Source organism: Pan troglodytes, chromosome 16, assembly GCF_028858775.2.
Source record: "Pan troglodytes isolate AG18354 chromosome 16, NHGRI_mPanTro3-v2.0_pri, whole genome shotgun sequence".
NCBI lineage: Eukaryota > Metazoa > Chordata > Mammalia > Primates > Hominidae > Pan > Pan troglodytes.
Window position 1 is genome coordinate 91,531,353 of NC_072414.2, and position 22,531 is coordinate 91,553,883.

At 47.6% G+C, this 22,531-nt stretch overlaps 1 protein-coding gene across 8 annotated transcripts; it reads right to left on the reverse strand.

The window, feature by feature from the left end:
- Positions 1-1,273: 1,273 nt before the first annotated feature.
- Positions 1,274-15,950, reverse strand: LYSMD4 (LysM domain containing 4). 8 transcript variants are annotated; one of them, XM_016927533.4, is made up of 5 exons: positions 15,759-15,846; positions 14,189-14,478; positions 11,802-12,204; positions 2,805-2,932; positions 1,274-1,361 (listed from the first exon to the last, which is right to left on the reverse strand). In XM_016927533.4, exons 2-4 carry the CDS (start codon positions 14,468-14,470, stop codon positions 2,835-2,837), a joined length of 783 nt encoding a protein of 260 aa, XP_016783022.1. In that variant the 5' UTR covers positions 14,471-14,478; positions 15,759-15,846; the 3' UTR covers positions 1,274-1,361; positions 2,805-2,834. The 8 variants fall into 8 exon arrangements, with proteins under 8 accessions (XP_016783022.1, XP_009428216.1, XP_009428210.1 ...); XM_009429941.3 differs by lacking the exons at positions 1,274-1,361; positions 2,805-2,932 and adding exons at positions 13,647-13,672; positions 13,829-13,893 and having other exon boundaries at positions 9,876-12,204; positions 15,819-15,897; XM_009429935.3 differs by lacking the exons at positions 1,274-1,361; positions 2,805-2,932 and having other exon boundaries at positions 9,876-12,204; positions 14,189-14,538; positions 15,819-15,907.
- Between the last annotated feature and the right edge of the window lie 6,581 nt (positions 15,951-22,531).

Below are 22,531 nucleotides of genomic sequence, written 5' to 3' on the forward strand. Positions count from 1 at the left end.
TTCCAGGTCAAGTGGGCTTGTGTCCTCATCCCGCAGAAAGTTGCTGAGCCCCGTCTGTGAGAGGTAAGCCCTGATCCCAGCTGTTGCGGGCTTTGGGCTGAGGACGAGCTCTTCCCAGGCAGCCCCAGCCCCAGATGCACATAGCTGGGGTGTAAAGCTTTGGTGCTCCTCATTTCATCAGTCTTGCTTCCCAGAGGACCCAAATTGACAGGGCATCTTACTCAGCTTAGACGCCAGGGCCTACACTCCAGTCACTATCTCACAGATGCATGATGGGCCTGCTTTCTAGCTAACCTAAGCAAACGCAGCTGTGGAAGAAAGAAATCAGTTGTACTGACTGGTTTCACTACACAGTCCCCCCTTTTTTTACTCTTAGTGTATACACTTCATTTTGAACTCACTTTTGACTTACAGAAAAGTTGGGAAAATAATGTGGTTTCCACATATCCCTCAGCGGGCTTTCCCTAATGCTAACATTTACATAACCATAGTACAAGTACGAGAACCCAGAAATTAATATTGACACAGCATTTTTAACTAAATACCTCACTTGAATCTCCCCATTTTTTCCACTCATACCTGTTCTAGGATCCAATCCAGGATCCCACATTCCCTTTGCCACTTGTTACAGCTTTTCTTATATAACCTTTGACACTTTTGAATACTGATCAGTTATTTTGTCTAATACCGCTCGGTGTGGATGTGTCTAATGTGATGATTGGAAGGAAGTTGTGCATTTTGGCGGGAAAACCACAGAAATGGTATGTCCCTAATGCATCATGGGGTCCATGTTGGTGTCTTATTCCAGGCGATACTGACTTTGATCACTTGGTTCAGTGGTTTTTACAGGGTTTCTTCAATGTAAAAAGTTTCTCTCCCTTTGTAATTGATACATATATTGGGGGAGATACCTTGAGACTCTGCAGGGTTATATTTTCACCCACTAATTGTGCAGCGTCTATAGCTGTGGTAGCTGCCTGTTTTCTTCCACATTTATTCATTGGAATTCTGCTGCGAGGAACAGCTGTCTCTTCTCATTTCGTTACTCATTATGTCATTGTGGACTCGGATTTTATTTCTCCTGTGGGCTATAATCCTGTCATTATTTTGCTCCTCCACTTGTTCCAGCTTTGGCCATGAGGAGCTTGATCAGGTGGCCTTCCATGTGAAGTCTGAGTCTGTCCACACCCTTAGCATGTCCTTTCTGGCACCACAGATGCTCCACACTCATCTTGTGTTGTTGGGTCAACCACTTTTTCCACGATTCCTGGTTCCCTTTATTGGAGAATGGTATTTGGAAACCAGATCTGGGCAATAGATGTGCTTATTGTTACCAGGGTATCACCTCTTTCGGACTCTTTCTGCAGACACAACAAGGAAATACATGTAGTTATGCACACGCACACACACACACACACACACACATCCATCCATATTCCTAATTACCTAAACATGTCAAAAGCCATGGTTTATGCGAATGCTTTGGATTCATTTGTAACTTCTTTCTCCTGTGGTGGGGAACCCAGCTCTTATTATCTACAGTCCTTTTACTTATTGTTCAGTTCCAGTGTACACTTATTTTCAGAACTGCCCATACCCGTGTAGGGAACACACATTAACTGACTAGATGACAGCATTTATGTGGTTTTGTGGTTTTTGCCTTTGGCCTTACACTATCCAGTCAAGACAGTGGTTTCCAGTTACTTGTAGTTCCCAGTCCCTTCAGTGTGGTTATCTTACTATCTGTAACATGGTTAGCTTCATCTGTCCATGTTTTATTTCACTTTCGGCACCCTCCCCATCCTAGTTGGTTTTAATGATTTATTTTGAGGGGTGTATGAATAGTATCTGAAACATTACTGTGTTTCTAAGCTATACAAAAAGATGCTCAGAAAAGCATTCTCTCTTCACCCCTGCTAGCCTATTCCTATCCCCGCCTCTCTCACCCGCCCCTAGAGACAACTAGTCTCTTTAGTTTCTGGTTTAAGCCTTCCTGTACTTGTACAAATAGGCAGCTTTGCTTTTTCCACTTAATAGTCTAGCTGGAAATCACTCCATAGAGTGATTAGTTCATAGACGTTTTCATCCATGGTGTGGATGTACCATGGTGCTAGGCATTTAGGCTGTTCCCAATATTCTGCAGTCGTCAATGAATAGCCCTGCACATGCGTATATTTGTATTTTTAAAGATGTATCTTCGGGGTAGATTCCTAGAAGTGGGATTGCTGAGGGAGTTCACCTGTAGTTTTGCAAGGTATCGCCAAAGTTGCCTCCAGAGATGTACCAATTTGCATCTCCTCCAGCGGTGTAGGGCATCCTTGCCAACAGAGTGCGGTCCTATTTTTTATTTTTACCAGTCTGAGAAGTGTATCTCAATGTTGTAATTTGCCTTTCTCTATTATGAGTGAAATTGAGCATTTTTTCATATGTTTGAGAACATTTTAATATCTTTCAAGTGTGTGAATTTCTGTTCTTTTTCTCATTTTTCTATTAGATTTTTGATTTTCATCCTCCAACTTGTAAGGGTTACTTTTATATTAGGGATATTGACCCTTTGGTGTGTGTGCTATGAATAACTTTCTTGTGGTACTTTAGTCACGCAAAATTCTATTTTTATGGAGTCAAATTTATCCATCTCATTGCTTATAGATTTTGAGTTACATTTGGAAATATTTTCCGCACACCAAGGTTAGAGAGGAAGTCACCCACGTACTCTTGTTCTAGTATGGTTTCATCTTTTACTTTTAGATTGCTGATGCATTTGGAGTTTGTTCTTGTATGTGGATCTAATTTTATGTGTTTACCAAAGGCTCTCTGTGGCCAGGTGTGGTGGCTCACGTCCATAATCCCAGCACTTTGGGAGGCTGAGGTGGGAGGATCACTTGAGCCCAGGAATCCGAGACCAGCCGGGCAGCACAGCAAGGCCTCCTCTCTACAAAAAGAAAAATACACAAGTTTCAAGGCTCTCAACTTGTCCCAGTACCATTTATTAGAAAGATCATCTTTACTTCACTGAGTAAAGGGGCTAATTCTGGACTGTTTTCATTCCTCATGACCGTAAATTGTAAATGGCTCTCAACCCCGCCCAGAGATGCAGCTGCGGCTTCCTGGCACGCCGGCTTCCTCGCTTTGAGACGTAACTACTTTACTGCATCTCCTCTCCTCTCACCCCTCCAAGACCACTTCCTTCTCTCCTCAGCTGGTTACTTCCTCTCGCATTTTCCATTGAGAAAATAGATGGAATCTGATGAGACCGACCTCACCTTCTCACGGGATATCCAGCAATCTTCCCTCCAGGCACTGTCGAGGGACCTTGGTGCCCTTATCTAAGTCCAAGCCTTCTGTGTTGCATCCTGGGTCTCATCATCTCCTTCCCAAGGTCTTCGCTTCTGTAACTGTCCCCTCTTTCTGGCAGCATCAATTTCTCCCTCTCTCCTAGATCTTTCCTGTCAGCATAAAAGCATGCTCTTCTATCACCCGTTTCAAAAACAAACCAAAATAGAACAAAACTACCACTGCCCCCTTTGTCTAAGACACTAAGGTTCATGTGAAGATCATGAGATCCCCTCTGGTTTACCTCGGGGTGCTAGACATATTTGATTCTTTTCTATATGTGATACAACCTGAAAAAGATGGGGAAGCATTGACCTGCAGGGGTATCAAGGATGAGGACAGGTGCTAAAGTCATCACTGGAGGAAAGGAAGCGACCAGATCTGTAGATGATGCAACAAGGAAATGGGGCAGGAACTGTGTTCTGACAATACGTGCTTCAAAGAAGCAGGAGGATTTAGGGAGGAGGGAGGAGCAGTGATCTCAAAGTGCCCATAAGGAGCCAGGGTGACACTGCCACTGCCTGGATGACTGGTACATGGGCTATCCTTCCTTTCTAACTACTCAGCTGAGCTAAGACTCTCAGAAACAGGGAGTCTGGCACTTGACAGGGGGAATGCAGTCATGTTGATTGAACTAAGTCAACGACACACCTCCAGAGCAGCTGTTTCACAGTGCATGGAATTTAGTGGACTCCTTCCTAAGCCTTTCTAAGAAAAATCTGCCCCTTTTGGCTTCCTGTCCCATGATCCAGTCCAGGCTCACAAATTAGAGTCCACTGACAGGCCTGCTCCCCTGGCCCTGCCTCAGAACCAGTCTTGCCCCGTCATGCCACCATTTTGGCTGCCCCTCCCCTGACCCTGGCCTATGATATTCTGTTTCTGGCCATATTAGAATAACAGCAACCAGGTGTATTCTTTCACTTTAAAGAATCCAAGAAAATATGAGGCCTTGGACAACGGGCAGTGCAGGACAGTGATCTCTCAGAGACCAGAAATAAACCAGGTGAAACTGATGAGTGCCCCAGCTCACCACCTGCAGGGTTTGCAGACCATAGGACAGAGCCAGGTGGTCTTGCCAAGTAGAGGAGATGGAGTTTGGAGTTCAGGGAGTCTGCGGCATCTAGAATTTGTGGGGGCACAGTACTGGGGAGGGGGAAGCTGGACAGAGATTCCCCCAAGTCTTTGGCTGAGTACTGGCCTGTACATGCATGTGAGGAAACTGCAGAGTCAAGGAAAAGAGCCAACAGAAAAAAGTAGGCGGGACAATTCCCAGAGCTTACCCAGGGCCAGGAATCATCTGTGTTCCCACCAGATAGATTATGAGGTGATTATTAACTAGGTTATTAATGCTGCGTGTGTTCGGTGGTGAGACCTCCTAACGCACACAGCATTCGGAGAATCTTAAAAAGGCATCACCACAGGAGCAGGACTGAAAAAATCCTCAGAAGGCCTTGCCCCGGGAGCAGGGCCGAATGAGTCCTCACTACATGCTGCTCTACACCTACCCTAACATAGCAGAAGAGTGAGCCTCAGAAGGACTGAACTCATTCCAAGTAACCATGCCCCAGGACAAAGCACAAACTATTTAAAGGAAGACAACAAAATCCAGCATCCAACAACATAAAATTCACCATGTCTAGCATCCAACAAAAAATTACCACACATGTAGAAAAACAAGAACATACAATCTATAATGAGAGGCAGATGGAGGGAGAGATCAACAAATGGACCCAGAATGACATAAATGACGGAATTAGCAGATAAGGATGTGAAACAGCTGTTACAAATATACTCCATGTGTCAGAATATACAAACACAATGATGAAACAGAAGATATTTAAAAGACTCCAACAGAACCTTTAGAGATTAAAAAGACCTGTAGTAAAAGATGCGTTGGGCCAGGCCCAACGGCTCATGCCTCTAATCCCAGCACTTTAGGAGGCTGGAGTGGGCAGATCACTTGAGGTCAGTTTGAGACCAGCCTGGGCAACATGACAAAAACCCATCTCTATTAAAAACACAAAAATCAGCCAGGCATGCTGGTACATGCCTGTAATCCCAGCTACTTGGAAAACTGAGGCAGGAGATTCGCTTGAACCTGGGAGGCGGAGGTTGCAATGAGCCAAGATCACGCCAGTACACTCCAGCCTGGGTGACAGAGCAAGACTCTGTTTTTTTTTTTTTTTTTTTAAAAAGGACGCACTGAATGGAATTACTATAGATTAGACAGATACTACAGAGGAAAATAGCAGTAGAAACTATCCAAAATAAAACAGGAGACAATAAAAAATGAATAAAATATAAATGAGCTATATAATTGGAGGGAAATAATGAGGAAAAAGTTTTCAAAGAAACAATGGCTAAAATTTGTCCAAATTAGATGAAACTATACAAACCCACAGATCCAAGAAACAATGAGCCCCAAACAGAAATACGAAGAAAGCCACACCGAGGCCCCTCAGAATCACACAGCCAGTTCTGCGCCACCTCCTGTTCTGGGCTTTCTTAGATTCTGCATTTGTCTGTTGAGCATCCCTTCATCACAGGGCCAATTGTATTAACTCTTTCTTATTGTGGTAACTGGTTCTTATCTTCTGTATTCTTGATGCTCTGGCTTTGTGGGCCTTGCTGACTGAGGAGAGACTGCTGTTCCCAGGACTAGCCTGTTTGCCCTGCCCTGCCTTCCCTTTCCCACAGAAACACGATGAAGCCTCTGGCCTGAGCGTGCCCCTGGCTCCCTTCTGCCTCCTGACCAACACTGGTGCATCCCTATGTGGCCCTGTGGGGCCTGGTGTGTTCCCTTCTCTTGGGAATTACAAGTAGTAAAGCTTCTTGCGATGACACCAGGAAGAAGCAATGTCTCCATGTTGTCATGCATCGCCTCTATCAATTAAAATCCCATGAGTAAAAATCGAGACACCTCTTAAGGTCTCCACTCCTCCAACCAAGCCTCTCCAAAACTGCGACCAGCATTCTTCACTTCAGTGCTCATCAACTCGCTATTGCTCCAAGACTTCAGTAGCTTCCTACTGTCCATCAAATCATGTCCAGATCACTTCAATGTGGAATTCAGCGTTGCCTAGAACCTAGCCTCAAACTAGTACTGCAGCATTTTCCCACAGCTCCGTTTACATTTCCTTCACGCCAGGCCACCAGACTATTCATAGTTCTCTGTCTACATAGTCCCCCGTTTCCAGCCTCTAGGCCTTCGCTCACACTGGACAGTCCTCTTTGAAAAGAAGCATCCACTGCCATATTACTAAATCCCAGCCTTCTTTCAGATGTCGACTAAGGAAATGTCATCTCCTCCAGATGTTTTATTAGCCACTTGTCATATATTTCCCTCTGTGGGCCATCGTGTGTTCTACCGTATCTCTACTCTGGCATAGGTCTTTTTTAAAAATTATCATTATTTCTCCTGAGACAGGGTTTGGCTCCGATGCCCAGGCTGGAGTGCAGCAACACAGTCTCAGCTCACTGTAACCTCCACCTCCCAGGCTCAAGCCATTCTCCCACCTCAGCCTCCCAAGTAGCCGGGACTACAGGTGCACGCTACTGTGCCTGGCTAATCTTTGTAATTTTTCATTACAGATGGGGTTTCACCATGTTCAGCCTAGGCTGGTCTCGAACTCCTGGGCTCAAGCAATCTGCCCACCTCAGCCTTCCAAAGTGCTGGGATTACAGGCGTGAGCCACTGCGCCCAGCCCTGGCATAGGTCGTATCCCATTAGGTTATAAGCACCTTGAGGACAGGGGCCATGTCATGTTATCCCATCACCTCTTGGTATATAATTGGTGTTCTGGCAGGTTATGGATGAATAGATGGAAAGTAGCTCATGTTCCTTATTCAGGATAGTGAAATGGTGATGTACAATAACCCAGTGTTTTCCAAAGGTGTGAGAAAGTCTCCCCCAGGTGTGGTAAGGACTCCCTGCCTCCTCACTGGCACTGTGGTGGCAGTCTCTCTGCAAGTTTTGAGCAGGCATGGGAAGGGGTACAGGTCACAGATTGGAGCGGCACTTCATCACCACACTGGTCCTTCCAGGGGCAGTGGGGTGTGACTGGCGGTGCAGGAGCAAGGAGGCTGCCCTTCCTCACAGCAGCTCCACTGCACCAAACTTGGAGAACAGGCAAGTTGGATGCTATCCACACTCTCCGAGCCCTGTTCCCCTGCCTGGCCTGAGACCAGCCATACCCTGTCTCTGGAAATAAGCTTGGAAGACCTGTCCCAAGGCCTTAAGTGCTGGGAAGGAAGCAGGTAAGGGAGGCTCCTTTCCTGACGGTCTCTGTTACTCAAAGGCAAGGTGTTGGGAAGAAAGCTGAGGCAGTGCTTGCATGTGTGACATAATGTCCTCTAGAATGTGTCTAGACTTCCTGGCTCCTTACTTCTAGCCCTCCTAGGCTCCTAGATCAATTGTATTCCCATTATCTCAAGTAGCAGAACATGTTCCTTATAAATGCTAAACCATAACAGCTATAGATCATGTGTCTGCCCTTTTGACCTCCACATTCTCACCACCTGTTTCTTTGTTGGATTACCAATAAATAGCATGAGTTCCCAAAGCTCGGAGCCTTTGCGGCCTCCACGATCGCGATGGCCCCCTAGTCCCACTTTACTTCTCAAACTGTCTTTTTCTCAATCCTTTGACTCTGCTGGACTTCGTGGCCCCCACAACCTGGTGTTGGGTCTGATCACCCCAACACAAGGGGCCTGGTTCACTGGCTCAGAGGCTAAATCCAGTTGATTCTCCACCAAGAAAATGGGCAGGTAAATGCTGATTCTACAGTTACTGCGATTCAGGCAATGGATCTAACTTTTCTTATTGTGAGGCCAGTACCCCAAGTGGGCCAGTAGAAATTTTCTCTGCTGTCCCCTCCTGAAGCCCTGCCTTGGGAGACCTTAAGCATCCCCCATGTTCTGTGAGCCTGGATCATGCCACAGGTGCCCTACCCCAAGCCCACAGTGGACTGTCAAGCACGTGGCAGAGCAGAAACGGATTAAGAGCACAGGCTCCCAAACACCCCCATTTACCAGCTGTGTGGTCGTAAGCAGCTTGCTTTTTCCATCTGTAAACTGGGGATAGAAGTGCCTGTGTCGTAGGGAGGTAGTGAGGGTAAAGTGGGTGAACGTATAAAGCTCTTAGAGCACTGTGGCATCCAGGAAGCACCATGGCTTATATGATTGTTGTTGCTCCTGGGGCTGCAGCCCAATCTTCCCCAAAGAGGAAATGGTCATGGCTCGTTGGGCCTTTCCCACAGCTGAGCCCAGGCTTCCGCTGTCTCAAGTGGTTTGTTTTTTTTTTTTTTTCCGTCTGAGTCTCGCTTTATCTCCCAGATCTCGGCCCGATCTCGGCTCACTGCAACCTCTGCCTCCTGGGCTCAAGCCATTCCCGTGCCACAGCCTCCCAAGTAACCAGGACTACAGGCCCACATGACCAGGCCCAGCTAATTTTTGTATTTTTAGTAGAGAGGGGGTTTCACCATATTGGCCAGGCTGGTCTCGAACTCCTAACCTCAAGTGATCCATCCGCCTCGGCCTTCCAAAGTGCTGGGACTACAGGCGTGAGCCACTGCGCCTGGCCCCAAGTGGCTTTTGATTCCATGACTTCAGGCACATCTCCTCCCACCCCTCCCCTCCACACTCCCCCCACTGCAGCGCAGAAGGCCTTGCATGGCGGGGCCTTGACTGTCCTCCCAACATGCTCCTAGGCTGGGCCACACCTTCCTCACCTCTGCTGGGCAGTGGCGGTTCTGGGTGACCCTGAGGTGTCTGCCTAGTCCCTGCAGCTTTGTCTCTCCAGAGTAAAATTAAAGCATCATTTGCTTGACAATGGAGATTCCTTGGGCTTCAACATTCAGCACTATAGTTCAACCAAGAAGACTGGAGACTAGATAGCAAACCTATTTCTCTGAAATATTCCCTCCCCAAAGACACTGAAAACATAGCAAAATGTGGAATAGGAAGTAACGTGGTTATTTCTTATATACACCTAATAAAGCAATATTAAAGCCTGTATACAGATCAATCAGCGATCAATCATCCCTAGAGCACTGGTTACCACTTTGTCCTGCACCTGTCTGAGTAACCTCGGGCACCATACAAGCCCCAAGTTGGTGGCCAGGTGCAGGGGACAGGCACAGTCCTCACTCCTGACAGATACGTCCATCTTCTCCAGCAGCATCCCACATCTTTTAATGCTAAATTATCAATCCCCAAATTTTAAAAGGTTGGGGCAGGTGCAGTGGCTCACATCTGTAATCCTAGCACTTAGGGAGGCTGAGGTAGGCAGATTCTCTGAGGTCAGGAGTTCGAGATCAGCCTGGCCAACATGGCTAAACCCCATCTCTACTAAAAATGCAAAAATCAGCCAGGCATGGTGATGTGTGATTGCAATCCCAGCTGCTCAGGAGGCTGAGGCAGGAGAATCGCTTGAACCCGGGAGGTGGAGGTTGCAGTGAGCCCAGATCGCGCCACTGCACTCCAGCCTGGGGGAAGGAGTGAGACTGTCTCCAAAAAAAAATTAAATAAAAAGGGGGAATCAATTTTCCTTCACAGAAGAAATGATTTTATTCCATTTGAGAAAAGTAAAGGATACATTCTTTGTCTGACAAAAGTGATTTTGTCATGGAACTCCAAGGCCTGCCTGGTGAAGTGACAGTGACAGATGTTAGAGGAACCTGTGGCCCTCAGTGACACAGAGAGCACAGACATTTGGCTGGGAAAGCACTTGCATGATCGAAACATTTCCTATTGCAGAGATTCAGAAGTTCTTTTTATCCTGGAGATCATTCTGGTCTCTAATTTAAGATTGAAGATGATTTAATTTGCTAATGGAACCCAGGCCAGTTGTTTTTTCACACAACTGAAAGGAGAGAAATCGGAAATCACTCTTACATGGTGAGACCTTTGATACTTTTCTCCAGGCCTCATGAGTCAAAGGCCATCACTGTCCCTCCACCGAGCATCTGGGCAGTGTCTGCCTCCTGTCCAGAACTCTTGGAGGCTGGGCCAGCAGCCATCTCAGCCCCTCCCACCCCTCCATGCCACAGGGCAGCACCAACTCCCAAGTAGTAGCAGGCTCTGCCCCGCAGTCCCCAGCCCATCCACAGCACCACTGCTGCCTTGGCAGCGAGAAGGGCTGGGAAAACTGCAAGCCCCTTCCTCCCTCAGGTGTTCTGATCGCCTTTTACAACAAGGGTCGCCTCTAGCCCCTCCATCAAGCCTTTGGTCCTGGAACATTGTGAGTTACATTGCACATAGTGTTATTCTAAGGGCATCACCCAGAGAAAAAGGACGAAGCGGCCTTCTCACTCTGGAGCTCTGAAGAACTGAGCCAGGGAAGCAGCAGGGGGAGCGCCCTGTGTTTGTTAGGTGTGCACAGGGGCTGCGGCTCTCAGCACAGGCCTGACGACTGCCCAGCTTCAGACGCCAACCATGGTGGAGCCTCAGTGACAGGCACTCACCCTCCCCTCCAAACACTGGCCAGCAAGAGCTCCTTCCAAGGAGGACAAGTGGGAGAATCCAGAGAGCCACGCTGTGGGACGGCTCCTGCGGAACTGGGCGCAGCCTGTGTGTGCTTGGCCTGGGAGATGCCTGTGTGTCACACTAAGCCGCTCTAAAAGGACAGGAGTAGGACTGCCCTTTATTCAACAGTGCAGCAGTTTGGGTCCAGGGCTTTTTCAACTCTAGAAATGGCATTGCCTCAAAAAGGCTAACTGAGGGGGCCAATATGAAGTAGGCTTGTTACAACTGTAACTGTCACTCTCTAAAAACAGGGTGGCATGCCAAGCCTATTCCACAGCACCTTTGCCAGGCAGACAGAGAACACTCCTCAGAGCCAATCCCCGCTCCACAGGAAGTGAGGATACAGCGAGAGCCAGGCAAGCCGCGCAGATGCCACTGGCTCTCACACTGCAGGTCCCTCGACAGAGGCCATAAATCTTTCCCTCTGAGCACGTCCAACTTGGGGGTCCACACAGTGCTGCTATGAACTGGCCAGTCCACTAAATGTCACAGGGAAATGGCTCTCTTGCTGCGCCTCTGTGGATAGGGGCCGAGGTCGCTGCTGTTTTAGATCCTGCCAGCTTAGACTGGGTAAGGCCATGCCCAGGGCCAGTGCAATTGGGAATACTGCAGTGACTTCTGAAAAGTGTCCATCCTTCCCCGGAAGCAAAATGCAGCACCCCTAGGACATCTCCAGTGACAGCTGAGGCACATCAACAGCCAATTGCTAAAGCTGGGCCGAGTCTTTAAAAACAAAGCTTAGCTCCCTGCCTGGGTGGTCTGACTGAACTGGCTGTCTGCAGAAGTGACGGCTGGCACTGCAACTGCTAGTCTGGGGGCTTGCCCTGGAACTGTACCCATTGCCATCGAGCCATTGGGGATGACAGTTGTGTTCAAGCTATTACGGGTCTCACCACTAGCTTGTATTTTAAAATAGACCAAATAAAAGATAGGCAAGACAATACCAATCAGCAACATGATGAAAACAGCATTCCACCACTGAATGCCACAATCTGCACCATCCATTGGCGTCTTCGGAGGTGCCGGGAGCAGTGGCTGATGGGAGGTGTCCATGCAGTAACCTTCATGTAGAAAGATTTCTGACTGCACTGCACGCTCAATATCCTGGTCAATCCCCTTAAAGAAGCCCATCAGTTGGCCGGCCTGGGCACCGGTGCCCGCGCCTGTTCTGTCTGCCTCTGGCAGTTCCACGGTCACTGTGGTCTCGGAAGACGGGCTCAGAAGGGGTTTCAGTTCTTTGTGGGTCTCCGTCAGGATCCCATGGTTTCTCACTGGAATCTTAACAGATTTCAAAGCATATAAGTCTTGTTCTCTGATGAAGTTGTTGACTTTCTTGATATCTGCAACCTAGGAAGGCACGAAGATAAACATCATAAAATATGCGGAGCTCCTTAAAAATAACTTTCCAAAAAGTGGCTCTTAATCTTTCTGGGTGATGATTCAAGCCCACTTCACTGACGAATCTGATGAAGACTGGAAAACTGCAGCTGTACACAAAGTTAGTTTAGGCTGAAATTTTGTTTTTTTGGCTTTCACTCAACCTCAATATATAGTTTAGTAATCAGATATTCCTAAAGATTTACAGGTTTGAACAATTTAAGATCAGTTTTGAAAAACAGATCTTTCTCAAACTGTTTAAAGTGTGACTGCAACAAATCGCTTTGGGCGAAACCACCATGGCACTGAAAGGAATGTTGCAGCCTTCTCCACCTTTCACTTTTGAGGCAATAGTGCCCCCATCTGCCTGCCTTCCCCCTCATGCCAGAACTCAGTGGCTGCCAGATGTTAGCATTCACCAAACACACAGCCTCAGCCAGCTCTGCAGACACACTCAAAATCCAGTTTACCTGTAATAAGGTTGACAGATATGCCCTCGGCATTTTCTTTCCCAGAAACACTGTGGGGCATGTCAACTTGTTAAATAAAAGTGACTGACAGTTACTGTACTTAACTGTCAGGAAAAAGGAACAATGCTGTGAGTTTCATCAAGTAACAAAGTTCATGACAAACTCCTCTCATAATCAAACACGAAGATTTAAGAAGCAGGGGGAAATGTAAGTCAAAGGGTAACCCCTCCCTCAAACTAATGTTTGAAAACTTTCCAAAAGCATCAGAGATGAACTCCGAACTTTTAACACTTAAGTCCACTTAAACTAGAAAGTGAATACAGCCAACAGATCTCATTCAAATCAATCATTTCCATTATTATTCAGCAACTGCTGTTATTGTAACTGATTTGGGGTAGGGGACGTTTTTAATTCACTATGTCCTGAATCTAATGCATGAGACCCTTGAGATCTTTCTGTCTCTGCCTTCAATAAATTAAGAGCAAATTTATTTACTTCAAATGGGAAAACTGATCACTTATCAAAGGCTTTATATATTCTTTACGGATTTCGACATCACCATACCAAGAAGCCTACTCCATCTATTCCGGTCTTTGTAGGACAGGCTTCATTTTTCAGCCCATGTTCTGTAAGCCACACAGTATGCCTGCAGAAGCTGCTTATCGGAGCCAAATATAATTGTCAGTACAATTTAAAGACCACTATGTGTCCCCGGAGACCAACGTGTTTATTTCCCTGAAAGACCGCAACACCCCACACAACATGTTTGAGACATTTGGACCTTGTTAGATAAGACACTTGTAGGAGAAAGAGATTTTTTAAATTAAGTAGCTTATATACCCCTAGAGAAGGCCATACAAATCTGTAGCACAGTGTTAGCAAAGTGAAACAGTTACAATCTAGGAGAAAATGCAGCAATTCTAGAAATACTTTCCTACTTACTTTGCCATTGTTAATCACTCTGAATGCTGAAAACATAATTAGAGAAAAACAGGGTTATATAGATACACAGCATACAAAAGACCATGCAGTTCTAAACGAGAGAAGGTAAAACTTTACCAGTCAAGTAAGCTACCACCAAGAAAGGTTCAGAAAAATAAGAGCAGCGAGAAAAGCAAGCATACCATAGAAATCTGGAATTAAATTCTGCCTGGTATCTCCAGCCCCATTAGGTCTAAAATAAAATGTGCTCGAAAGAAGAAAAAAGGTTTCAGAATTTCAGTGTGGAGAAAACAGGAAAAGGAGAAGTTCCCTGCAGAGAAACAAATGCGCTAACCCTCCCTCTTTGGGGGCCAGGGTTCGGAACTAAAGGTACTCCCACCTGCATTCCAATTCTGGCTAAATAGGGGAGTCCTTGGCTGCTACAGCAGGCCTCTCCTGACGGCCTGGCAGGGTTAAGAAGGGCGGCAAGGGCACCCACCCTGCAGTGAGTTCCCCGTGTTCCTCGAAACGGAGCGGGGCAGGGCCCCTGAGGGGTGTCTTACTTTGCAGCCATACTGCAGCGCCAGCTTGTTGAGACTGTCCTCCTGGGCCAGCTCCCGCTGCAGCAGCACCACGTCACCTGCTCCCGCCTGGTGAGGCCGGTGGACACCGCTCTTCTGGCGCTCCTTGCCCCGGGGCCGCAAAACCACACGGTGAGACTCTTCTTCAGAAGAGTCCCCCGAGTCCCCACTGCCATTCTTAAACATGTATACGTGGCTGGTCGGAGTCCCACACACGACAGCTGGGCCTTGGAAGGTCTTGGTTAACAATTCCTTGTGCCTCATTTTCTTCACTGAAAATCAAGCCCGAGGGTTAATTCCCCAGAAGACATACATCATCATCCCTCCACCGCCTAGTTTAAAGAGAAGTGTCTTGTTAGAGAGTATTCCTTTTCCTAATCGCTGCAAATACTCAACATGTATCATCAACAGAAAAAAAAGAATGTGCTTATGCTGGCTGAGATGGAAGAAGATAGGCAGAATAAAAACCCTTTGTTTTTCCTAATCGCATACGTTTTGTGCAGAAAACAAACCCCGCCCCTATTCCTCATCCACAGCCGTCTCCCCTAAACCCACATCTGTAAAGAAACAACTACTTTTGCTCTCAGAGTAGTAAGTTGAGATCCTTGCAATGGAAAGTAAGGGCTGCTGCCGGCCTCCGCGCACTCAGAATCTTCAACTCAGAACCTTTGCACAATAATTTTGTATTCAGTATTTTACACATTGCAAAGTGTCTTCACTAGGAAGGTCAGCGCCAAGGACTCTTGCTCAGAACCGTGGGACTAAACTGCTCTTACTGTGACACAGTTTAACTCACAGCATGTGGGGCAAGCTAGGGGGCGAATTCATGCCTGTCCGCCGGGGAGAACCGTCCAGTTTGCTCACGGGTCACTCCGCATTCATTACATCCCCACGTCTGGTTTTTATTTTCACCTCGAGTCAACAGCCAAAGCCGCAAGACCCCTGTTCCTCTCTCCAGATTGTTCGGGTGAGATTCCAGAAACGAAATCTCAAACACGCTGACTGACAACTTCAGAAAAAGGTGGCTTCGGAGCCACAGGGGAGCAGCCCATACGGGGACAGCCGCGGCCCCAGCTCCACCCCCTACTCCCCGCCCACGCCTTCGAGGGTCACAGGCCCACACCCCGCTTCTCGCACTCCTGAGCCTGCCCAGAGGAGGGGGGCGGCCGGCGGTCCTCGCGGGGTTGAGGGTCACCTGCAGGACCACGGCGGCAGCCCGGGGACGGGGCCAGCCTTCGCGTCCGAGCTCAGGGGCGGCAGCAGCGGCTCTCAGGCCCGCTTCCCTCCGAGTCCCCTCTGCGAAAAGATGGGGCACCTCAACAAGAGCCGACAGGAAAATGGGGAGCGGCCCGGCCCTAGGGCTCCACGGCTCCACGGGCGGGGCCCTAACATTCCAGAAGGCAGAACCTCTGACCTCTGACCCCCAACCCTAGCCACCTGGGGCCAGCCCACGACAGTCGCGGTCACCGCCCCTCCAGCTGGACGGTCCCCCTAGGAGCCCGGGGAGGGGCGGCCCGCCCGCGAACCCACGAGCGAGGCCAGGTCGCCGTACCGCCATGAGCCCGCGCGGCTCCCTAGCCAGACCGCGGCCCCCTCGTCCAGGCCCCGGTACCTCAGCGCCCAGGCTCCGCCGCGACCGGCGACCCGCGACCCGCGACCTGCGACCCACGACCCGCAGCCGCCGCCGCGCCTGCGGATTGGCTACGAACATCAGCAGGGCCCTCCTGGGGGCGGGACTGGGGAGGCAGCCAATGAAGTCAGCGGTGGGCGGGCACTGGAGCGAGCCTGGCTGCGCGGAGAGCTCATCCCGGGACCACAGGGCCCGGGGCGGGGCTTGGGGCGGGGCTTGGGGCGGGGCTTGGGGCGGGGCTCGGGGCGGGGGCAGGGTTCCACACCCCGGAAGTGGCCCTCGCCCCGCCCACCCGCCTACCAGGTCTACCCGCGCGGGCCCTGGCTTGTTTTCGCGTCTGTTCGGGGTAATAAAGCACCTCAGCTCCTCCCTCCCAAAGTGCTTGGCTTTCTGCTGAGCCGCAGCTTTCTCGCCCGTAAAGAGGCCTTTGACCCCACTTGTGGGTAATGATTTGTAGCTGTGACTCGGGGTGGATTCCAGTAGCGTGGGGTCCCCTGAGCCCTCCTGCGGGGAAGGGCTGGGCGCAGATGGGCCAGGGGTCTTTCTGCGGCGGGATCTGCGCTCCTGGGCCTTTGAGGGCCGCACCAGGGGAGGCATTGCCCCACCCCGAGAAGAAAACAGAAATCCACGAGTGTAAAACGTGGATGCGGACAACAGGGACCAAGAAAACTTAAGTCGTGTTTATCAAATGTCAGGTGGCCGAGGATTTCTTAAGATGAAAAGTGGTGAAGAATTCTCACACACTGGCCGGGCGCGGTGGCTCACGCCCGTAATCCCAGCACTTTGGGAGGCCGAGGCTGGTGGATCACGAGGTCAGGAGTTCGAGACCAGCCTGGCCAAGACGGTGAAACCCCGTCTCTACTAAAAAAAAAAAAAAAAAAAAAATTAGCCGGGCATGGTGGCGGGCGCCTGTAATCCCAGCTACTCAGGAGGCTGAGACAGAGAATTGCTTGAACCCGGAGGCGGAGGTTGCAGTGAGCCGAGATCGTGCCACTGCACTCCAGCCTGGGCAACAGAGGGAGACTCCATCTCAAAAAAAACAAAAACCTCACACACTAAGGCACAAAGTTCAGAGCTTCTACTTAAAAAGGAAAACCAAAATTAAAAAGCAGATAACCTAGGGAAAATAAACTGAACACAACAAAGGATTAAAATCCTTCGCTGAGAGAGACTTCATATGAATAGGAAAGATGCTAAGACCTCAGCAGGTCTGAGGGAGACCTCAGAGAGACAGGAGCAAATAATTCAGCAAACAAGGCAAATGGTCAACAGGTTGAAAATGTTTTTAACCCTCACTTGCAATCAGATTAAACAACAAAGCAAACATTAAAACAAGAGCTCACAAACCTTTTCCCACTAATAGGATTTGACTGTGTCCACACCCAAAACTCATCTTGAATTGTAGCTTCCACAGTTTCCACCTGTTGTGGGAGGGACCTGGTGGGAGGTGATTGAATCATGGGAGCAGGTGTTTTCTGTGCTGTTCTCCAGATAGCGAATGAGTCTCACTAGATCTGATGGTTTTATAAAGGGACGTTGCCGTGCACAAGTTCTTTTCTTCTATCTGCTGCCATGTGAGATGCACCTTTCACCTTCAGCCATTATTGTGAGGCCTCCCCAGCCACGTGGAACTGTGAGTTCATTAAACCTCTTTCTTTTGCCCAGTCTCGGGTATGTGTTTATCAGCAGGATGAAAACGGACTAATACACCCACTTAAACTAAAAGTCAAATTGTTAATCTTGGTGGACAAAGCCCAAAATGGTCTGGACTCCAGGACTTACCCTCCCCTAACCCCCAGGGTTCTCAAGACTCTGGCCTTGGAATGAGAGTGACATCATCAGCTTCCCTGGTTCTGATGTTTTTGGACCTGCACTGAACCATATTATCTGCATCCCAGGGTCTCCAGCTTGCAGACTCACCTGTCCCGGGACTTTCAGTCTCCTTAATCGTGTGAGCTGATTCTAATCTCTCTCTCACTCACTCACTCTGTGTCTCTCTCTATAGGTAGATATAGATAGATAGATAGATAGATAGATAGATAGATAGATAGATATCTCCTATTGGTAGGTAGGTAGGTAGGTAGATGGATAGATAGATAGATAGATAGATAGATAGATAGATAGATAGATTAGATAGCTCCTATCAGTTCTGTCTCTCTGGAGGACTTGACTCTGTGTCTGTAGATAGGCAGATATCTCCTATCGGTTCTGTCTCTCTGGAGGACCTGACTCTGTATCTGTAGATAGATAGGTATCTCCTATCGGTTCTGTCTCTCTGGGGAACCTAATACAGGCTTCAAGGCTCCTTCTCTCAAGCTGCTTGCATTACTGGACTGTCTGAGCCTCAGGCCTCAAAGTAAGTCATCTTCTCAGTGAGTTCTCCCCTGTCCAGCGGGTATATGTAGGTGCTCCCTTAGTGCTCTGTGAGAACACGGTTTCTTCATAGTACTTCCTAGTTCATTTACTTGTCATTTATTGCCAGAATACTACTGTCCCCATACAACTTCCAAGGCCCAGCTGAGTGACGGCGTCTAGAGGTGCTCATTCGATGTGGGCTCATTAGGAGAGCTGTTCTGATGACCTGACCCAGGATACGGGAAGGCAAACTAAAATTAAAAAGCATATTATCTGGGGAAAATAAATGCATCCCGACAAAGGATTAAAATCCTGAGTTGAGAGCACCAAAATCCAAATCCTAGTGTGTCTATTCCAGAGGCCTGGCTCTCAGCCACCAGCTGTACTTCGGGCCCAAGGCACCTGGCCATGGCCCGGTGGGTTTGGCAAATCCAGGAGTCAGAATTTCAAAGTGTGACTAATGGCAAGAAAAGTCACAACAGAATTTGCAAAGCTGGATTAGTATTGCTGCTTTCTGATCAGTTATGGTTGTTTCATTCATTCAGTGTGTCCAATACAAAATAAATCCAGACTTAGGATAAAGTTTATTCCAAAAGATTATTGCAAGGTGGTGGGAGGGACTATTGCAATGGGGAGAACTTCTGACCATAAGCTCTGTAACATCTCAAGAGTTAGACAGAAAGTTCTCCTTTCACAGTGAAGTAACAAAGCTAGAAAGAGCACGGTGTGGGGAAGCGGGATGAAAGGGTGGTGGGATCTGGTAGTAGATCAGAGAATGTTCTACCCTGGGGTCAGCCGAGTCTCAGGAAGAGCTTATGCTGGCTCAGGTTGTGGTGGAGTCAAGGTTTATTCAGTGGGCTAGGGGAAGAGAGAAGCCTAATCAAAGTTTGGTTAGCAAGCATTTTGTTCCAATTGATTACTGGGGTCAAGCAGTTTCACTAATTATTTATGAGATAAAAGGAATTTGGAGGGTCTGGGGCTGGCCTTGTCATAGGTAAACCAGGGCGGCATTTGTGGGTCTTACCTAAGTCATATGGAGAAGGGAGTTCTTTGTAGTAGGTGTTTCCCAGAAGACAAAGGGTGGAGGAATTTCTTAAACCCCACTGTTTTCCAGGAGCACAAGGTTTGGGTAGAGTTCAGCACTGTCAAACTTATGTCTGTGGCACTCCTTCCATGTGCTGGGGCACAGTGGCGGACAAAGCTATAAGGTCAACTTTGATTGGCTGTATAAGGCTGATAAGGCCTCATAGCCTTACAATTGCCAGAAGGAAGATGGAAAATCAAAGACATACACAGAAAAGGTCATTACAGATGGTGCAAGATCTTCCAAAGAAACAAGGTCATGCATGTGAGCAAAAATTATATAAACTTTGTAAAGGCAAAAGAATGGCTGTGTCCTTTCAAGGTCATATGAGGACTTGGCCGGCTGAACTGCCCAGGAATTAAGTGATTGTCAAGGCAGCAGTTCTCCAAGTGTGTTCTAGGGATCCCGGAGTCTGTGATGTCCAAACGACGTTCATAGTAATGCCAACATTATTTGCCTTTTGCATTTCACTTTCTCCTGATGTACAATAGTTTAGTTAGCTCATGTTTATTGAGTCCTTACTGAGTACAACACCCATGTGAGGTGGGAACTATTATAATCCTCAACTTACAGTTGGAAAAACTCACTAGGGGAGAAATTGCAAGTTTGCCACCTAATATCAATTCTCATCTTTTCCTTTAGAAAGAGAACCCCAACATTATTGGGGGCATCAGCATGCCAAGCCAAAACCACATATCAGCCTTCCTTGCAGTGGGTTGTACGCATGTGAATAAGTTCTAGACAATGAGGTCAAAGAAGAAAATGTGAGCGGGACTACTGAAGAAGTCCTTAAAAGGGGGAGATCTGGAAAAGCTCTGAAATGTGAGTGCCTTTTTTTATTCTCCCTGCCTCTCTGCTGCCTGGAATAAAGATGTGATGGCCAGAGCACATGCAGTCATCTTGGACCATGAGGTGGAATCCATGTGCTAAGTAAGGATGGCAGAGCAGAATGGTGGATGGGGTGTAAAAGAGAAATAAATGTCCTCATGTTTAAGATGCTGTTATGATCTCTATCAGTAGCAGCTGAATAAATTCCTAATTTATATGCTTATGCACAAAGATGAAGTTACTTGCTCAAGGTGTCATAGCTAGTAAGTACAAGAGACAGGATAAAACCCCAGACTGTGGCTCCATAGCCCCAATCTTGTGAAAACTTCTGAGCAGAGCCCATTTTTGCTTTCACTGCTGACTCAGCCCCACCCAGGAAGCCTGTTCACCTGGTCAACATTTTCCCCAGAAACATCCCCAAGTTTTCTCCCCAGGCCTTGGCTTGACTGGCTGAGTTACAGTATCTCTGGCCTGAGTTTCCTGAGGCCAGATGAGAAGTGTTAAGAGTGACATGACTTGTCTCCTGAAGTGTGCCAAGGTCATGTCCACCAAGGACTCCACTACTGTGGCCCCAAGAAAGCTGGGACTAAACCTGCACAAGCAGACATGCCACCCAGGTGCCAAAGCTGTGTCACCTCATGCCTGTGCCCGACCTTCCTTGGAGCCCTAGCAAGGGTAGGGAGAGAAGAAAAGTAGCAGGTGCTCACTGAGTGGCTGGCTTTCACAAAATGTGTCAAAAATCCAGTGGGTGGAGAGCAGAGAACTGTGTTATCAAAGTCATTAGAATTTCTTAAGCTACAACTGCTCATTTTATAGAGAGGAATTTAAGACCCAGAGACATGAGGGGACCTGCCTGAGGCTGCACAGCAGGTTAGCACGTTGGGAGATGAGCTGAGTCCAAAGCCAGCTCTGCATTCAGTGGCTGTGTGACCTTGACTGAGTCCTGTAAGCCTTCTGGACTTTGTTTTTCCACTGCCACTGTGTTTTTCCCTATGCTTGGGGTGACCATACATTCTTTCTGTCCAAAACAATCCCAGAGCATGCCTATCGTCACAGCACAATTATTAGAAACACTCCTTCCCTCCTCATAGTGTCTGGACACACCCTACACCTCTCTGTGTGACAGTGATATGGTTTGGCTCTGTGTCCCCACCAAAATATCTTGTTGAATTGTCATTCCCAGTGTTGGGGAAGGGATCTGTTAGGAGGTGATTGGATCATGGGGGCGGATTTCCCCCATGCTCTTTTCATGATAGTGAGTGAGTTGTCATGAGATCTGATGGTTTAAATGTGTGTGTGATGTTTCAAATATTCCCCTCACTCTCTCTCTTCTGCTGCCATATGAAGAAGGTGCTTGCTTCACCTTCTGCCATGTTTGTAAGTTTCCTGAGGCCTCCCAGTCATGCTTCCTGTTAAGCCTTTAGAACTGTGAGTCAATTATACCTCTTTTCTTCATAAATTACCCAGTCGAAGGTAGCTCTTTATAGCAGTGTAAGAACGGACTAATAGACAATTTGCCCATGGACTGTGTACCTGGCACCTGCTCCCCACGGACCCCCCAGCAGACTTTGCCAGTTCATTGCAGAGGCCCAGATGGCCGTCAGTATCCAAGACAGCCATGACCAATCAAGCAATATTGTCAGGGGAGGGGAAACTGATTTGCCATCCCTGCTCTGCAGTATCTAGTAGTCTGGATTTGGGTTCTCTAATGACTCAGGAAAATCCACTGGTTATTGCCAGTGTGGAATTTGCATTTCCATGAAATAGAAAGAAGAAAACTTCCTGACTTCTGCTTGTTGTCAAGTGACTGTGAGAAGTGAAGCCCTTGGAAGAAACATGGCTATGAGTGTGAGAGCTCATAGCTCCAGAGATATTGCCAACTTCAGGAATTCATGAGAAAGTAGTAGAAAGAAGAAAACAGGAAATGTATTGCATTTGGTACGGCAAAAACAATTATTGAAAGTTTAACAGGCTTATGACAAATTGGGTAAAAATGTTTGCCATCTTTGATACGTTGATATCCTTAATATATAAAAGGCATACAGATCTCAATAAAAAAAGCACTTTATAGAAAAATAACCAAATGATGCAAAAATTCACTAAAGAAATACATATAGGAAAAAACTGTTAACTTTACAGATAGTCAAGTAAATGGAAATTCAAAAAACTACAAGATATTCATTGTCACCTACAGACTTGGAAAAAGTCAAACCTAAAAGGATGATAGCGAACTTGTCTGTGCACGTGGGGAAAGGAGTGTACTTACTCCTGGGCAGTCTCATGGGAATGTAAGTTTGGGATGTTTGTAGCATTATATAGTAGTAATTTTTTAAATGTTCATATTGTTTGATTCTGATCTCCTATATTTAGGAGTTTACCAAGGAAGCAATTTGGACATGTAAAAAGGTTTAGCTACAGGACTGTTCTT